At 51.8% G+C, this 16,932-nt stretch overlaps 2 protein-coding genes across 4 annotated transcripts; both read left to right on the forward strand.

The window, feature by feature from the left end:
• Positions 1-4,818: 4,818 nt before the first annotated feature.
• On the forward strand, positions 4,819-12,396 carry KXD1 (KxDL motif containing 1). Its single transcript, XM_060630683.3, has 5 exons — positions 4,819-4,954; positions 7,236-7,357; positions 8,325-8,477; positions 10,059-10,105; positions 11,053-12,396. The coding sequence occupies exons 2-5, from the start codon at positions 7,257-7,259 to the stop codon at positions 11,280-11,282; spliced, it is 531 nt and encodes a 176-aa protein (XP_060486666.1). The 5' UTR covers positions 4,819-4,954; positions 7,236-7,256; the 3' UTR covers positions 11,283-12,396.
• A 667-nt stretch (positions 12,397-13,063) lies between these two features.
• On the forward strand, positions 13,064-16,316 carry UBA52 (ubiquitin A-52 residue ribosomal protein fusion product 1). Of its 3 annotated transcripts, none has more exons than XM_060630686.2 (5): positions 13,064-13,185; positions 14,272-14,385; positions 14,657-14,743; positions 15,932-16,034; positions 16,131-16,316. In XM_060630686.2, the coding sequence occupies exons 2-5, from the start codon at positions 14,283-14,285 to the stop codon at positions 16,222-16,224; spliced, it is 387 nt and encodes a 128-aa protein (XP_060486669.1). In that variant the 5' UTR covers positions 13,064-13,185; positions 14,272-14,282; the 3' UTR covers positions 16,225-16,316. The 3 variants fall into 3 exon arrangements, with proteins under 3 accessions (XP_060486669.1, XP_060486671.1, XP_060486670.1); XM_060630688.2 differs by having other exon boundaries at positions 13,084-13,185; positions 14,275-14,385; XM_060630687.2 differs by having other exon boundaries at positions 13,160-13,280.
• Positions 16,317-16,932: the final 616 nt, after the last annotated feature.

A 16,932-nucleotide genomic window follows, 5' to 3' on the forward strand; every position in this document is an offset into this window, starting at 1 on the left:
ATAATCTCACAGTTCATGACATCGAGCCCCACATCAGGCTCTGCGCTAACAGTGTGGAGCCTGCTAGGGATTCTCTCTCTCCCTCTCTCTCTCTCTGCCCCTCTCCTGTGAGCACACACTCTGTCTCAAATTTTAAAAAACACGGGAGCGCCTGGGTGGCTCAGTCGGTTAGGCATCCGACTCCGGCTCAGGTCATGATCTCATGGTCCGTGAGTTCGAGCCCCGCGTTGGGCTCTGTGCTGAGAGCTCAGAGCCTGGAGCCTGTTTCGGATTCTCTGTCTCCCTCTCTCTCTGACCTTCCCCCGTTCATGCTCTGTCTCTCCCTGTCTGAAAAATAAATAAACGTTATAAAAAAAAAAAAAAACCACAATGAGACTAATGAATAAACAGCTAAGTTAAATATAAACTGAGAACAGCAACTGATACAATAACAATAATAATGGCTGACAGCACAGGCGAAGGCAAACACTTTACATGTATTTAATCCTCACATCAGCCTTATGAGACAAATACATACCCTGATATTGGGAGGCCGTGTCAGGTACTGCATCATGTTGCAATGTCAGTTTCCTGGTGAATTGGACTTTTTATTGTTATGATGTGCCCCTCTTTATCTCAACGCTTCTTGCCTTAGAGTGGGCTTTGTCTGATATTAAGATGGCGTGCTTGTTCTCTTTTGGTTCACTTTTCATTTTTGTTTGTTTGTTTAAAGTAGGCTTCACACCCAGCGTGGAGCTCAAAGCGAGGCTTGAACTCATGACCCTGAGATCAAGACCTAGGCTGACATCAGTAGTCGGACTCTTAACTGACTAAGGCACCTGGGTGCCTCCAGCTCTTTTTTTTTTTTTTTTTAAGGTTATTTATTTTGAGAAAGAGAGAAGTGGGAGGGTAGGGACAGAGAGAGAGGAAGAGAGAGAGAGACAGAGAGAAACCCAAACAGTCTCCATGCTGTCAGCACAGAGACCAATGCAGGGCTTGATCTCAAGAACTGTGAGGTTGTGACCTGAGCAGAGATCAAGAGTCAGATGCTTAACTGATTGAGCCACCCAGAGCTCCTCTTTTTTTTTTTTTTTATTGGCTCATTAAAATTTTTTTTTAATGTTTATTTATTTTTGAGAGAGAGACAGAGCACAAGCAGGGGAGGGGCAGAGAGAGAGAGGGAGACACAGAGCCCAATGCAGGGCTCGAACCCACGAACCCTGAGATCATGACCTGAGCCTGAAGCCAGACACTTAACCAACTGAGCCACCCAGGCACTCCATTGGCTCATTTTTTAAATGTTCCATCCTTTTGCAACCTTTACCTTTCACCTTTCTGTATCCTTATGTTGTACATGTGTCTCTTATAAGCAGCACAGAATTGGGTTTTGCTTTTTGATCTAGTCTGCCTGTCTTTGTCTTGTAACTGGGGCATTTGGCCTGTTTACATTCAATGTCATTATAGACCTTTTTGGACTTAAATTTGACTTCCTGTGTGTTTTTTCTCTGACCCACCTGCTCTGTGCTCCTTTTCTCTTTCCTTTATGGCCTTTCTTAGGATTGGATGCATGTTTTTTGGTAAGACTATCTTCATCTTACAGATGGGGAAACTGAGGCACAGAGACAGTAATTACCTTGTTCAAGGTCACAGGGATGAAAAACAATAGAGGCCAGGTCTCTTCCCCTGTTGAGTTTCTATTCCACTTACGAAGCTGGATATTGCACAATGATGCAAGTAAGTATCTAATTGCAGCTGTGATAAGCACTAAGTAGGAAATAAAACTAAAAAAGTGGCAGAGAGACGCTTCCAGTCCCTAGACTGTGGCATCCCCTCAACAATGTCCCCATCACTGGATTGACTGTTCTCATCACTTTTCACCCTCTCCCCTGAACACACACAGGGGTTAAATATTTTCTTGTCTCTGATCCACCGTGCACCAAACATTTGGGGCCAACCAAGTCCCTTTTAGCCTTGACTTGTAGCTTCTACCCCTTCCAGTACCCTCATAAAGGTTTCCTGGCTTCCAACAGAGCCCAAGGTACCCATTAAAGAGGTTGGTTTCTCCAGCCTGGGCCTTTTCTGCTGCAGCCTGCAGACAGAGCCATGGTTCTCAGCATCCCCAACCCAGGCTTTTCTCTCAGTACTGGTTGCTGCCTGGCTCACAGAACTCCACAGTTCTTACAGAAATCAAATCGACACTCTGTGATCCTCTCAGCCCTGAACGATTGTCAACACCTAGAAAACTCCTAATCTTATCTCAAAACCCCACCCAGATGTACCTGCTTCCTTGCCCCCCGAATGAGTCCTCATACCGCACTCTTCAGGTTCCTCCAAGTTTAAGTCTCTCCTCTCTATAGTCCTGCATTATTCTCCTTGGTATTGGCATTGTCTGTGTCAGATACTGTCTCCTTTCATCCTCCAGGGCTAGGCAGGGATTGAATACTCTCTGGATCTCCAGAATATGGGCCGCACCCAGAGGAAGTGCCTAGAGGGTTTACTGAACAATTTTTAAAACTGCTGAACTAAATATATAAGAATCCTGATCCTCATTAACTTTTCAGTGAATGAAGGCAGCAGAATGTGGGAGTAAAAAGTTTGCCGTCAGTTTACTGAGGGCTTTTGGTGGGCCCAGCCTTATTGTAAGAAAGTAATCTGTATGATTTTACAAGGTTAAGCCATTTGCCCAAGTCCACTCAGCTAGGATGTGACAGAGCTGGAATTAGAACTCAGATATGTCCAAATTCAGGGCTCTAAAAGAGTCTTTTATGTACCCAAAGGCATGTATGTATCTTCCAAGGTTTCAACAACCTTAAGAGGCAGATGCTATGATCACTCACAGTTAACAAAGCCTGAGACCTAGAAAAATTAGATCTATAATGTGTAACAATACACATAAGGCTTCAGTAATTAGCGATTCATGGTTTTCAGTATATTCAAAAGGAGACAGATACAGAAGGAAATATAAATGTGTATGCATTGGTTAGCATATATATCTCCTAACTCTTATTGCTGAGGGGGTCTTTGAGCAATGATACTCCAATAGCAGTGAGCACACACCTAGCACCCAGATCTTGGTTTCTCAATACCATTCTTCAAGAAAAGGAACCAGGATCCCTAGAGAAATGGCATGGAACATTTTGTAGTACTAAAGTAAGGAAGTGCTCAGCTTTAGAAAGTTGGAGACGTTAAAAGGACATAGAAGTTACGAAGGAGCAGCAAAGTAAATAATAGAAATTAATTATAGGGGCACCTGGCTGGCTCAGTCAGTAGAGCATGTGACTCTTGATCTCAGCGTCATGAGTTCAAGTCCCACATTGGGTGTGTGCCTACTTAAAAAAAAAAAAAGAAAGAAAGAAAAAAGAAATTAATTGTAACCCACAGAATAGAATAAATAGTCATGAGTTCATGGTGATATAAATACATGAATAAATGGGGGTGCCTGGCTGGCTCAGTTGGTGGAGCATGTGACTCTTGAGCTCGGGGTTGTAAGTTCAAGCCCTGTGTTGGGTGTGGAGATTACTTAAAAATAAAATCTTTAAAAAAAATTTTTTTTTAAACATTTATTCATTTTAGAGAGAGCCTGAGCAGGGGGAGGGGCAGAGAGAGAGGAAGACACAGAATTTGAAGCAGGCTCCAGGCTCTGAGCTGTCAGCACATAGCCTGATGCTAGGCTCGAACTCATGAGCCCTGAGATCATAACCTGAGCTGAAGTCGGACACAACCTACTGAGCAATCCAGGCGCCCCTAAAATCTTTTTTTTTAAGTTTAGCTATTTACCTTGAGAGAGAAAGAGAGGCAGAGAGAGGAGAGAGAGTATCCCAAGCAGGCTGTGCACTGTCAGGGCAGAGCCCTATGTGGGGCCTGAACTCACCAACTGCAAGATCATGACCCGAACTTAAGTCAAGAGTCAGATGCCTAACCAACTGAGCCACCCAGGCGCCGCCCCCCCCCCCCAAATAATAAATACATAAATACTTGAATAAGTGCATAACTAGTGAAGAATGGACAGCTCTTGTTTACAATAGAATTCCAAATAATAATTAAACTAGTAAGTAGAAAATAACCATAGTAATTGTTGCTGGCAAGAGCCATGGATGGGTGCAAAAACGAGTGGGTGAAAATATATTAAATAAAAAAAAAAAGCGCTAGGGTATTTGCGCTATGTATCTCCCCGTAAGATACTTATTGCAAAGAGAAAAATGGTAACTTAACAGTTGAGGAACTGACAGACATTGCTTAAGCAAGTAAGCAAAGTCAACATCACCAGTAGTGAGACACATCAATATCCTGTGACGCCAGACATGACGCATCGAGACGGCTATAACATCGCTTCTGCGGGAATCCTGCCCAAAGTGAGAAACTTCAGTCTAATTATGAGGAAATATTGGACAAACCCATATTGATGAGTAGTCTAGAAAACCAGCACTCTTCAAAAATACTAAGGTCATAAATGATTAGGAAAGACTGAGGAACTGTCCCAGAGTGGAGACTAAGGAGATACACTTAAACATAATGCGGGATCCTGGACCAGAAAAAGGTCACCAAAAGCAGAGCAGGGATTTTTGAACTGGATGAATCTGATTTCCCACCTAGGAAGCAGGATGCCTGGGTCTGGGTCAACTACAGGCCACTTGAGCATCGCATGACTTTGAGGGAGTCCCTGCCGCTCAACTTCAGTCTCAACATCTACAAAGTAGGACGCCTTTTAGACACCCCCAACCCCTTCCGGCTGCTGGGCATCTCGGGCCTTGGAAACTACGCAGGCGTCAGAGGGACGGCTTGATTGGCTATTCGTTGTGACGCACTTGCTAACTGTAGCAGCGCCTAAGCCCCACCCCTTCCTGCCGCGACTCCTAGCACGCATATCGGCTCCGGGCACGTCGCCTATACGCGCGGTTGCACGCGTGTTGCGTGGTGACGTCGTGGCGGCACGGGCGCCATCCCGGAAGCGCGAGCAAGGCCGCCAGATGTGCAGGTGCTGCTGCCACCGACGCCGGGGCCGAGTTCGGGGTGGGGCTGGGAATGCCGGGGCCGCTGGGGAGCCGGGCCGGGTCGGGCGCGGCCCCCGGGCTGTTGCGGGGTGGGGCGCGCCGCTGGCCACATCTGGGCACTCCCCCTGCCTACAGGCCTCAGTTTCCCCGTCCGCGCAATGTGTGCGCCGGCGGCGCCACGGGCCGATTCCGGAGCCAGGGCGCCGGAGCCGGGGCTGCTTGTGTTCAGCCTGCAGTGTCACCCGGAACCGGGCGTTGCAGTCTTTGGGCCTCAGTTTCCCCGCTTTGCAGGGGCGGGGCGTGAGGGGATAGGCGAGTCCCGCCCCTCTCGCGGGTTTTGCTAAGCTTGGGCCGCCAAATTAAATTCTGTTAAATACTGGGTGGAATTCGTGGCTCTTCCGCCTTGCCGTGTGACCTTGGGTAACTGAGCCAACCCCTGTGAGCCTTAGTTGCCCTTGGAGATGATAGTGTTTGCTTCGTAGGGATGATTGGGGATAAAATGAAGTGCTGTACAAGTGTTGGCTCCTGTTCTTGGAAGGACCAGGGAGCCCCTTACTACAATGCTGATTCCCTGGCCCCGCCCTAGGACTTCATACTCCCCATGGAGAAGCAGCCTGCTCCGAACCCAGCTCGTTATCACTATCACAGACAGCGCTGTGAGATTCTCATTCTTTATTACTCCCATTGTCTGGATGAGAAAACTCAGGGAGGTGCGGTGACCCTCCCAAGGTCACACAGCCTCCTTTTCTGCGTATTTCCCTCATAAGTAATATTTGGAGCAGAGACCAGAGCCCGTGCTAGGTCATTTCTACTCTGTTTGTGGGCCAGACTAGCTGTTAGGGAAGTTTTCCTGAGGCAGGGGAGCGTGCCTTGAATCAGCCCTCACGTCTGGGAGCCAGAGACTGGAAAGAGCCCCTTGAAGCAGAACCATTTTACACAGGTCCAAATCTTGTGCCCTGCCAAGCACTAGCTGTGGGCTTCCTGCCACACGATTCTGCCCTTTGGGCCCAAGTGTCCTCATTATACACATTTCTGAGGGTTTTTTTTTTTTTCCTGGAAAAATTCAGAAGTCTGGTAGTAGTCAGTTACTGTAAGAAGCCGCTGTCCTGGCAGAGGTGGATACTGAACATCCGTTCAGATTCACACTCGTGGGTCCTGCAGACTGGGCATCTGAATTGTGACTCGGGTTTACAGAGTATGTGACAATGGTCCAGTTTCTCAGTTTCTGAGTCTCCGTTTTCCTAAAATGTAAGTAAGGGTAACAGTTCCCGGTGTATAAAGTTAGTGCATTGGTTAGCATACAGTAAGTGCTCAATAAAGAGGAGAGTGGATTAAGGGCTCTGAAAGCCCTTTGTGATTCTGCATGTGAATCTCAACCAATTGCAAATGGGCCTTTCTGTCAGCAGTTAAATACGTGGACCCCAGAGCCAAGCTATGTCAAGATTCTGGGTTTTACCTGACACCCTCGCCCCTGAGGGTGAGTGCCGAACCCGTGGCCCTTCCTGCCCTGGCAGGGTCCAGGAGGCCCCCCACCTGCCATGATGGTCATCTACCTAGCCACACAGCCATCTGGGTTGCTGGGGCCCGTAGCCTGGCTGAAATTCTTGGCTTGAATTTGCTAATAAAACCCTAGAGTCAGAGCGGAGTTTGAAAGCCTCTGGTTGCCTCCACCAAGCTAAGTTCTGGTGACCCCTTGCTGTGAACCGGTTTCTGGGCTGGGCTCTGGAGGCCTTTGCTCTCTTGAAGCTGACATTGCTTTGGTAGCGACGGACAAAAAAGTCAAATGATTACTAAGATAATTTCAGGAGGAGATGAGTCGATGAATAAAATAAGGCAAAGTGCTTATAAAAGCGATCAGAGTCGAGAGGAGGGGCAGTCATCACGGGAGAAAAGATACTGGAGGTGGTGATGATTTGAGGGGGCAGTCATGTATGTGAGGACGGCAGGTGCAAAAGCCCTATGGTGGGATGAGCAAAGTTGGGGGGATGTAGGAAGAGGCTGGCAAATCTATGCAGGCGGAAGGTGGCCGTGGCCTTGGGCACGTGGAGAGTGGGGGCCACAGAGGTCGGTGGGTGATGGGATTCTGATGTGCTTGGGTGCAATTTACAAATATGTCCTCCCAACACCCCTGGATTCTCAGGATGACAAAGCTGAGGCTCAGGTGGCATGACCAACTCGTGGCCCGCGTTCCCAGCCCCTCCTTTCTGTCCCAGCAACCCCACGGCCTAGTGCAGACTGAAGACTCTTTCGCCTTGCCTGTTTTAGGCAGCGGAGGAGGAGGAAGAGATGGACCCCCCGGACTCGGCCTCGAGGGTCTTCTGCAGCCGCATCCTAAGCATGGTGAATACAGACGACGTCAATGCTATCATCCTGGCTCAGAAGAACATGTGAGTGGTAGCCAAGGGCTGTGGGCCCCAGGCGTGGGAAGGAATCCACTCGCTGGCCAGCATTCTTGCCCTGTCTGCCCTTACCCTGGGCCCACACTGGTGATAAAATGAAGGAAATGAGCAAATCTGCCGGCTGGCTCCAAAGTAAATTCCTTCCTGGCCTGGAGGCGAGGCCTTGGCACAGGAAGCAAGGCTTTGGGATGGTTTCGCAGCTGTGGATGGCTTGGCAGGGGCTGTAGCAGCTCCTATCCCAAGGCCCGGGGTGGGCTATTGGGGGAATAGGAAGGGGCTGTGGGAGGGGATTTAAGGAAGCCAGTGAGCTACTCTCCTGTTGGGAATCTAGTCTCTCACAACCCAGGCTGTCTCTGCAGAGGACCTGTGGTCTTTCCGAGGGGCTGTCAACACCTTTGCCCTCCTTAAGGGCTTGGCACTGTGACCACTGTGACTGATTCCAGCCTGCTCTGTGGGGAAGAGAGGCTTACACAATCTTGGGATGGAAGCACAGCCTCCTGTGGCTTTATTTTTGTGTATTTAAGCCAAAGGCTCTTCCTTCCATTTATGACACAGCAGCGACCTGATACCCTTCCATTTCTCTCCACCTGTGACAGGGGTACTGGGTTTGTCTGGGTCAGATTTAGGCCTGGCCTGGTGAACTCCCAGAATGAGGGGAGACAAAACCAGACACACACCATGGCCCCATGGTGTCAGGGCTGGGCCAGAGGAATAACCTGGGTCTAGGGACTCAGGGGAGTCAGAGTCTGCTTGAGGGAGGGTTTATACATGAGAAGGATGTACTTGGGTAGGGTTTTGAAGGTTGAGTAGGAGTTCGCTAGATGGCTCAAACAGCAGGTAGAGTTCTACATGGCAAGGAAACAACACATGCAAAGGTCATGAAGCAGGAAAGGGCCTAGCACGATCAGTTTGTAGGGCATGGTTTGCAGGGCTGGTGCCTTCTCTTTGCTGCCAGGCTGGACCGCTTTGAGAAGACCAATGAGATGCTGTTGAATTTCAACAACCTGTCAAGCGCCCGCCTGCAGCAAATGAGCGAGCGCTTCCTGCACCACACAAGGACCCTGGTGGAGATGAAGCGGGACCTGGACAGCATCTTCCGCAGGATCAGGTGGGTCCCCAGCCTCTCCAGCTTCTGCCTTCCCCTCAGGTTTCTCCCCTCTTCAATGAGGATCATCCACTCTGCAAAACAGAGATTCTGCTAATTTGTTCTCTGAGGCTTCATCGCTCACTTAGCGTCTGAGAAGATCTGAAGTTTGGGATAAAAAATCTTGAAGTTTCTGGATTTAGATTTTATTTATCTGTCAATAACTGCAACGTAGTACCAGATGCAGGATGCAAAAGGCAGGCAAGTGCAGACAGTGAAAGGCAAGTCTCTGGTCCTCCAGCCCCCGGCCCAGGTCTTCTCTCGAAAGGCATCTGACGTTGCCAGTTTTGGTGGGTCTTTTCTGAGCTGTTTTCTGTGAGGACAGAGAAGAATGACGTTCAGGTCCCTAAGCACGTAGAATGCTCAGTGCAGCACCCGGAGCCTGCATCACTGTGGCCACATGCCTGGGCCTGGAACTAGCCAGAGCTGCAGCTGTATTTCCAGCTGACAGCACCACTTACTCTGTCCTGGGGGCAGCCCCACCCACTGGCAGACTCAGGAACAGAAGATCATGAGACAGGCCAATTAAATCCCGTATAAAAACACATATTTTCTGAGGTGTCTCATCAGGCTGGTTGCCCAGGCGTGGTTTTGGGGGTGAGCAGGAACCCCAAGTGTTGGCCTCTTTTGTGCATATCTGTATCACCCAGGAAGGGGATAGTTGTGTCTGCCCAGTTGCCTCGTGGGTGGGGACCCAGCAACGGTGGTGCTTCTGGTAGGGACTGGGTCACCACAGTCAAGGATGAGACTCCACCCCCCGAAGACCCCTTTGTTATTCTTTGTAAAGGTGACTTCATTACTTTTTTTTTTTTAATGCTTATTTATTTTTGACAGACAGAGCATGAGCGGGGGAGGGGCAGAGAGAGAGAGGGAGGCACAGAATCCGAAGCAGCCTCCAGGCTCTGAGCTGTCAGCACAGAGCCACATGCGGGGCTCGAACCCACGAACCGTGAGATCATGACCTGAGCCGAAGCTGGGCTCTCAACCGACTGAGCCACCCAGGCGCCCCGGTGACTTCATTACTGTAGGAGAAAGGCAAAACAGCTGATTAAAAATGAAGGAGGCGTTTCTCTGTGAGCGTCAGTTCAATGTCTGCAAGTACTCAGTGTCTGGGGTGCGCATAATCACTCTTGGCCCCCACACAGACACTGTCATCCTAGTGGTGGGGGACAGGATGGGACAAGTCACCCAGAGGAGCGACAGCTGAGGAAGGGGTGAGGAAGCCTCCTGGAGGGTTATCTGGGCAGGGAAGGATTAGACCTAAGAAAGGCATTGCAGATAGAGGGCCTAGCCAGACCCAGCACGGAGGACACGCACAAGCTCTTGACAGCTGAGCAGCTGCCATCTATCCTAGGGCTGGGAGGTCCGCAGGGCTGAGCACATGGGCCTCCTTCCAGCCCAGGAGCAGAGTGACAAGCAGGAAAGGGTTGGGGGGAGTTCCCATCCCCCACCCACCTGCAACTGCAGCAAGGGTTCCTGGCGTGCACCAGGCCCAGCCTGTCCGCTTGGCAGGTTCAGCCCTGTATGCCTTCCCTTCCCCTGCAGGACGCTGAAAGGGAAGCTGGCCAGGCAGCACCCGGAGGCCTTCAGCCGTAAGTGTCACCCAGGGCTCCTGTGCCCCACGTCTGGCCTCTGCACCCACGGATGCCAGCACCCTCACCCCAGGTCTGGCTTCTGGAAGGTCACCTCAGGGGCTGACACTGAGCCCAGGTCCTGGTGGGCTGTAGATCTAGAGAGACTTGGAGCAGGGGGCAGGGGCATGGGTGCTTGGCTGGTCTTGGCAATCTGTAGAGCAGGTGCTGGGACTAGGATCCCCTCCCTGGGGGAGGTTACGCAGGGGAATGTGGGTAAGAACAATGACAGTCCTTGCCCAAGTGGATGTAGTGTAGCTCTATGAGCTAGGCTCTTACCTGCAACCACCCATGAGAGTGGGGGCTGTGAGTATCCCATTTCATACAGGGGGAAACTGTAGCCCTAAGGAGCAGTGACTTCTCAGAGGAAGTGCAGCACCCCCTATGCTGACTCTCAGTTTACCCCCTCTGCCAAACGGGCCAACATCTCCCTACCTCAGGGCTGCTGACAACCATAGGCACAAAGGCAGTGCTGTTGGGTACTTGATTGCCTTAGTCAGTAGAGCATGCGGCTCTCGATCTTGGGGTTTGAATTCAAGCCCCCTGTTGAATGTAGTGCTTACTTCAAAAACAACAAAACCCAAACAAGGCAATGCTATCATCAGGCCTGCTTTGTTTATAGAGCAGAATGCTGAGGCAAGGGTAGTGAGAGGCTTGGCCCTGGCAACACAGTCAAGAGGGCAGAGCTAGGCTCAGGCCTGTGTTGGCCTGACTCCCGAGAACCTGGGTCCTTATACCCTGAAGGGAAACCTCTCCTCTGCCTGGGCCTCAGTTTCCTCCTCTGTAAAATGGGCCAAGTTAGGCCCCACGGGGTGGCAGGGGAGCTCTTAGGGGTCATAGGCCCAGTGAATCCCTCATCACGGTGCCCGCCACAGTGACTAAGCCAACTCCTGGCCTCCTTCCCCCAGACATCCCAGAAGCATCCCTCCTGGAGGACGAGGATGAAGATCCCATACCACCCAGCACCACGACCACCATTGCCACCTCAGAACAGAGCACGGGCTCATGTGACACCAGCCCTGACACTGTCTCACCCTCCCTCAGTCCTGGCTTCGAGGACCTTTCCCATGTCCGGTGCAGCTCTCCTGCCATCAATGGCCGCAGCCAGACGGACGATGAGGAGACACCGGGGGAGTAACCCTACTCCCTGGCGCCCCGAGGGGTCTCAGGGAAGTGGCAGCTCTCCCCAGGTGTCTGAGGTGGCAGTAGGTAACCCTGCCTGGAGATCAACAGCTTTGCCACCCTGTTCTGTCCCCCAGGGCTCCTGGGGGACAAGACTCCCTCCAGGGGTGTGGAGTTCCTGGGGGGGTCTATCATTCCCAATTCCTCCTCACTGAGAACATCTGTCTTCTGCAGACCCCTCTGCCAGGCCAGGGGATGACCAGCTCAGCTGGAGTTATGGGCTGGGCATAAGGGAGCTTTTCCAGAGCCAGCCTTGAGGTCTGCTCTAAACATTTAAAGGCTCCCAGAGACCAGAGCCAGAAGGCCCCTGCCCCGATGCCCTGGTCAAGACCACCTCAAAGTGGATCGGCACGGTCATGTCTGAGTTCACCCCAACCCATCCCTGTACCTACTAATTCTGGTCTCCCTGCCCTTTCCTCCAACAAAAGTATTGAATGCTGTCTCCAGTTGGTATGTCAAGGAGGCTTCTGAGACAGTTGTAGAAGGCTCAAGATGGAGGCGGGCCATTCAGCTGCAAGCCTGATGAGGTCTGTGTTTCTCTGGCCAGAGGTGTGAACCCTCAGGGCCCAGCAGGCCTCTCCCAGGACCTCCATGGAGCAAGCTGAGCCACCTTGGGAAACAGAGTTAAACGGAATATTTTTGTACCCGATGTTTACAGATGCTGTTGGGAAGTTATCAATAAAAAGACTCTGTTACTAAAAAGGGAAGGGTGTACTTAGCTGTGGCTTCCTTCCATCCTTGGGCCCAGGATGCCATAAGGGGGATAAGTGCAGGACGTGAGGCAGGAGGGGTATATGGACAGCCAGGCACCACTGAGGTAGAGACGTGGCTGCTCTTGGTGGCCGTCTCCAGTGGTAGCAACCGTAATAACCCAAGTTCCTATCACTACCTATGTACTCAAACGTGCCGGTTCCCTTATCTCTGAGTAACTTCTCCAGATCGGTCTCAGGATGGACTCCTCAGGGAGGCAGGCCGGGTCCCTTTCCCCATTAGACACTGTGTAGAGTTCCCTGTAGAGTTCTTTTAAGCACTTAAAAATTACGTTATTAAAGACATCTTCCTAGATCCAAGAGTGTGTGCTTTTGCCTGTTAATAGGGGGCGCTGGTAAGTGTTCAAGGAAATAAAGAGGAACCCTGCCAAACCTACACGTAACTTCTCAGCCCTCACCCTTCCCGTTCCTGGCACTGTTTAGCCATCCACGACTCCTTGGTCCTATCAGAAGTCCTCTTTGGCCCCAAACTGACCCTGGGCCGCACCCCATTTTGAGTGAGGGCATCATCCAGCTTCACCTTCCCTCACTGCTCTGATAGGCGCCGCCTTGAAATTCCTCCAGGCACAGCGGCTAGAAAGTTTTCAAATATCTAACTCCTTGGTGATAGGTGGCTCCCGAGGGTTCGGGCACGCCCCACCCCTGTGCCGCCTACCACCTTCCCTTCCTGAGCCCTGAGTCCCGGATTCGTTGACCCTCTGCCTAATTCCTTCGCTTTAGCACAAATTGTCTCCTCTACTCTTGTCAACAAGCATTCCCCGAGTGACCGTTACGTGCAGTTTTTAGCCAACTGAGAGACAACCGGGAAAGGTGAGGCCGTCCCCTCACATGCCCCGGAGGACAGGGGAATGCACCCGGAAGCGGGTGGGTGACACTCGCCCACGGGGGCCGCGGCTTCGTTAGCCAGCACCCAATACGGCGGCGGGGCGGGGCCGGGGGTGGGGTACGATGCGCGGCGCGGATTGTGACGCAAGCGCGCAGCGTGCTCGGTGCGCAGGCGCTCTCGGCGGCAAATCGGCGGTTTCCGGTCCGTCGCCCTCTTTCTCTTCAACGAGGTTCCCGAGCGGTTTGGTGGCAGCGGCGTTGCGGGTTCGCTCCAGACCGGGGTCGGGCGGGAGGCTGTGGGAGGCCGCGGGCGTCCCGGTGGCGGAAGGGACAGCCCGGAACCCGTCCACGCGGGCCAGGTTCGGCAGGGCGGCCGGGTCGGCTAAGTTGGGCGCGTGGAGCCGAGGTTCCCAGGCGGGACTGGGCCCCGGGTGGCGAACGGGTCTTTGGGAGAGGAGCCTATGCGCCCCTCCGGCCCAAGCTATCCCAGGAGGCCTGGGGGCGCGGATGAATTTTCTGGGCAAGGGGGAGGGGGTACTAAGCGCAAGTTTTGTTTTTTTGGGTTTTTTTTTTTTTTTTGGTGTCCCACAATGCGCCAAACCTTTTGAAAATATTAAGTCCTTTCCCCCTCCCACAGGGTGATTCACTACTTGCCTTCTCTCATATATCTGTAAGGAGAGGGTGGTAGCATCCTCCTTATAAGGTTTTATTTTTGGGGGGGGGGAGATGAAATATGTGTAAACAAGTACCTGACACGTGCTTGGCAGGTACTGTTTATGGGTTGGAGCAAAGGCAAGAAGTGTGGGCGAGTTTGGGTATAACTTAGAGGGAAGCCAGGGTGTCGGATGTCTGAGCTTGGAGTTGGAGAGAACTGCCACCGAGGAAAATGTGTGGGAGGAGCGGCTGCCAAAACGGGATTCCCATTCCGTTGCAGGAAGGGCTGCTTGTGGAGCAAATGTGGCTTACAGAGGGGTAGGGAAGGGAGGGAGGATGGGACCTCCCGGCCACCCTGGAAGAAAACGTGCCTGACCAAATGGTGCCCCGGCTACGTACTTCTCATTCCATCTTCAAAGTTGCCAGAATTTCATTTGCTGGGCCCAAGGAGGATAACCACTGTGTTTGCTCCCATGAAGCACACTTTGCCACAGGGGTCCAGGGGTAAGGTGCGGAAAGCACAGTCCTTGATTATAGGATATTTGGGCTGTAGCCTCAGAGAGGTGGAAGGAAACAGGCGCTGGGATGGGCCAGGACTTGTGGTTGATACTGGCATGGGGCTGGCCAGCCCCTGAGCTCAAGCTGCTCAGACCTGCAGTTCTTAACCTCTTCATCCTATTCCTCCCCACCCTCCAGCAGTCGCAGAGATGCAGATCTTTGTGAAGACCCTAACGGGCAAGACCATCACCCTCGAGGTTGAGCCCAGTGACACCATTGAGAATGTCAAAGCCAAAATCCAAGACAAGGAGGGTGAGTTGAGCGGAGTCCAGAGGTTCTGTTCAGCAGCAATCCCTCTCGGCCCGGAGGAGACACCGTTATGGGCAGGATGGGTGCTGGGCTTGTATAGACCTCAGCCTTGGCCAGTGCTTCCCTTGTGTGATCTTAAGAGGACAGCTTGTTCTCTCCACCTCAGTTTCCCCTTTGATAGGTTGGAGGCTATGCCAGAACACGCCTGCGGGGAGAAGGGAAGCTGCCAGCAATGTGCTTGCCAGAGTCTTAGTCTGAGCTTTCCTCTTCCCAGGCATCCCTCCTGACCAGCAGCGTCTGATTTTCGCGGGCAAACAGCTGGAAGACGGCCGCACTCTGTCAGACTACAATATCCAGAAAGGTACTGGGAGTTGAGTGGCTGGACAGAGGCCCGCGAGGCCTAGAACCAAGGAAGAGGCTTTGCAAGGATGAGGCTTTGATGATCTCATTGGCAGCATCGGGGAGGGTGGGGGGAGGTGATCAGATGGGGCTAGAGGAGTCTTTTATAAAATAATGTTTTCACTGGGGGAAGCATCTCCTGGTCGCCACATAGGTTTCCAGGTGTGGCAGTGGTTTCTCTTGATCATGCTCACCTTTTTTTCTTTAAAAGACTGTTTTGTTTAAAAAGGTGCTAAGAGGGACACCAGTCTGGCTCAGTAGAGCACGCAACTCTTGATCTTTGGGTTGTGAGTTCAAACCCCACATTGGGTGTTGAGATTACTTAAAGATAACATTTTTTTTTTTTTTAACGTTTATATTGGAGAGAGAGACCGTGTGAGCAGGCAAAGGGCAGAGAGGGAGACCTAGAATCTGAAGCAGGTTCCAGGCTCTGAGCTGTCCACACAGAGCCCAACATGGGGTTTGAACTCATGAACTGTGAGATCATGACCTGAGTCAAAGTCAGTTGCTTAACTGAGCCACCCAGGCACCCCAAAAATAAAATCTTTTTTTTTATTTCTTATTTTTTTATTTTTTATTTTTGAGAGACAGAGCGTGAGCAGGGGAGGGGCAGAGAGAGAGGGAGACACAGAATCAGAAGCAGGCTTCAGGCTCCGAGCTGTCAGCACAGAGACCGTTGCGGGGCTTGAACCCACGAACCGTGAGATCATGACCTGGGCCAAAGTTGGACGTTTAACCGACTGAGCCACCCAGGCGCCCCCACAAAAATAAAATCTTTAAAAACATGTATAAAAATGTGATAAGAGAAATTTTGTCCCTATCGTAAAGGAATCCTTGTCACTTTCTGTAGCAACTAGATTTAATTTCTCAGCAAAATGAAAGATCATCTTTACATCCCTCACAAATTACCTTGTCTGTTGAGAACCCCAATGCACATTGTGGTTAGCATATGTTAGTCTCAGACTGCCCAAAGCCTGGGCTGGTGGGAAGTGAGATGGAGGTTGTGTGGGGTGGTCTGGGCCAGTATGTCCATCTACGTATAGAGTACCCAAGGGATTCTCATTTGAGGAAGTTCTGGAGGGCCCTACCCTGCGCCTGAGGTGCTGGGGCCAGGCTTGGTCACTGTCTCTCTCTGACCTTCCCCTCCTAGAGTCCACCCTGCACTTGGTGCTTCGCCTGCGGGGTGGCATCATTGAGCCTTCCCTCCGCCAGCTGGCCCAGAAATACAACTGCGACAAGATGATCTGCCGCAAGTGAGTACTCGCAGGTGGCGGCAGGGGGTGGCTGGCCCCGGTGGGGAGGGCTTGGGTTGGGGTGTGTCCTCACCAGTCTCCCTCATCCTTCTGCAGGTGTTACGCTCGCCTGCACCCCCGTGCAGTCAACTGCCGCAAGAAGAAGTGCGGCCACACCAACAACCTGCGCCCCAAGAAGAAGGTCAAATAAGGCCCCTCCACCGGCTCTTCCTTTGCCTGCAGGACGGCCTCCTGCCCGAGCCCCAAGGCCCTGGGGCCTCAATAAAGTTTCCCTTTCATTGACTGGAGCAGTAACTGGTGTCTGCATGGCTGGTGTGTCCAAGGAGGAGCTGGCTGAGCTGTGGGCATCTCCCGGAGGGACTCCATCACTTGATTCTGCACAGCCCTCGAGAGTCCCGTGTCCTTTGGGTTTTGATCGTCTCAGCTATAAAATGTGCGGTGGTCCCTGCCCTTCACATCTAACAGGGTTTTTCACAGCCACAGTGCACACGGGTTTCAGTCTCGGCCCTCTGCCGCATACCCTCATGAACCTGCCTGTCTGCATTTTGTCATCCTTAATGGAGACTCCCCCAACCCCCCCAAGCCCAGGCTCTTGCCAGACTGCAGGTCAGCCATGTCACCGCCTGGGGCCTACTCAGACACTCGGATGACTTCATGCCTGTGCCCTGGAGGTGTACAGGTGTGGGTGGGTAGACAAAAACTGCACCTAGTGTAAAACGTGTTCTCCGTTGGCTGAATATGAGGAGCACCTGGGCCCACCTAAGCCCTCTAACCTCAGTCTTGGAGGGGCAGGCCTTGGTGTTGATAAACCTTGTGCTGATGCTCCTGAGAATCAGGTGAGCTTCGGAGTGCCCTGGACTGGCCCCGGTAAGGCCATGCTTTTATTTGTCTTGAGATG

Source organism: Panthera onca, chromosome A2, assembly GCF_046562875.1.
Source record: "Panthera onca isolate mPanOnc1 chromosome A2, mPanOnc1 haplotype 2, whole genome shotgun sequence".
Classification (NCBI taxonomy): Eukaryota; Metazoa; Chordata; class Mammalia; order Carnivora; family Felidae; genus Panthera; species Panthera onca.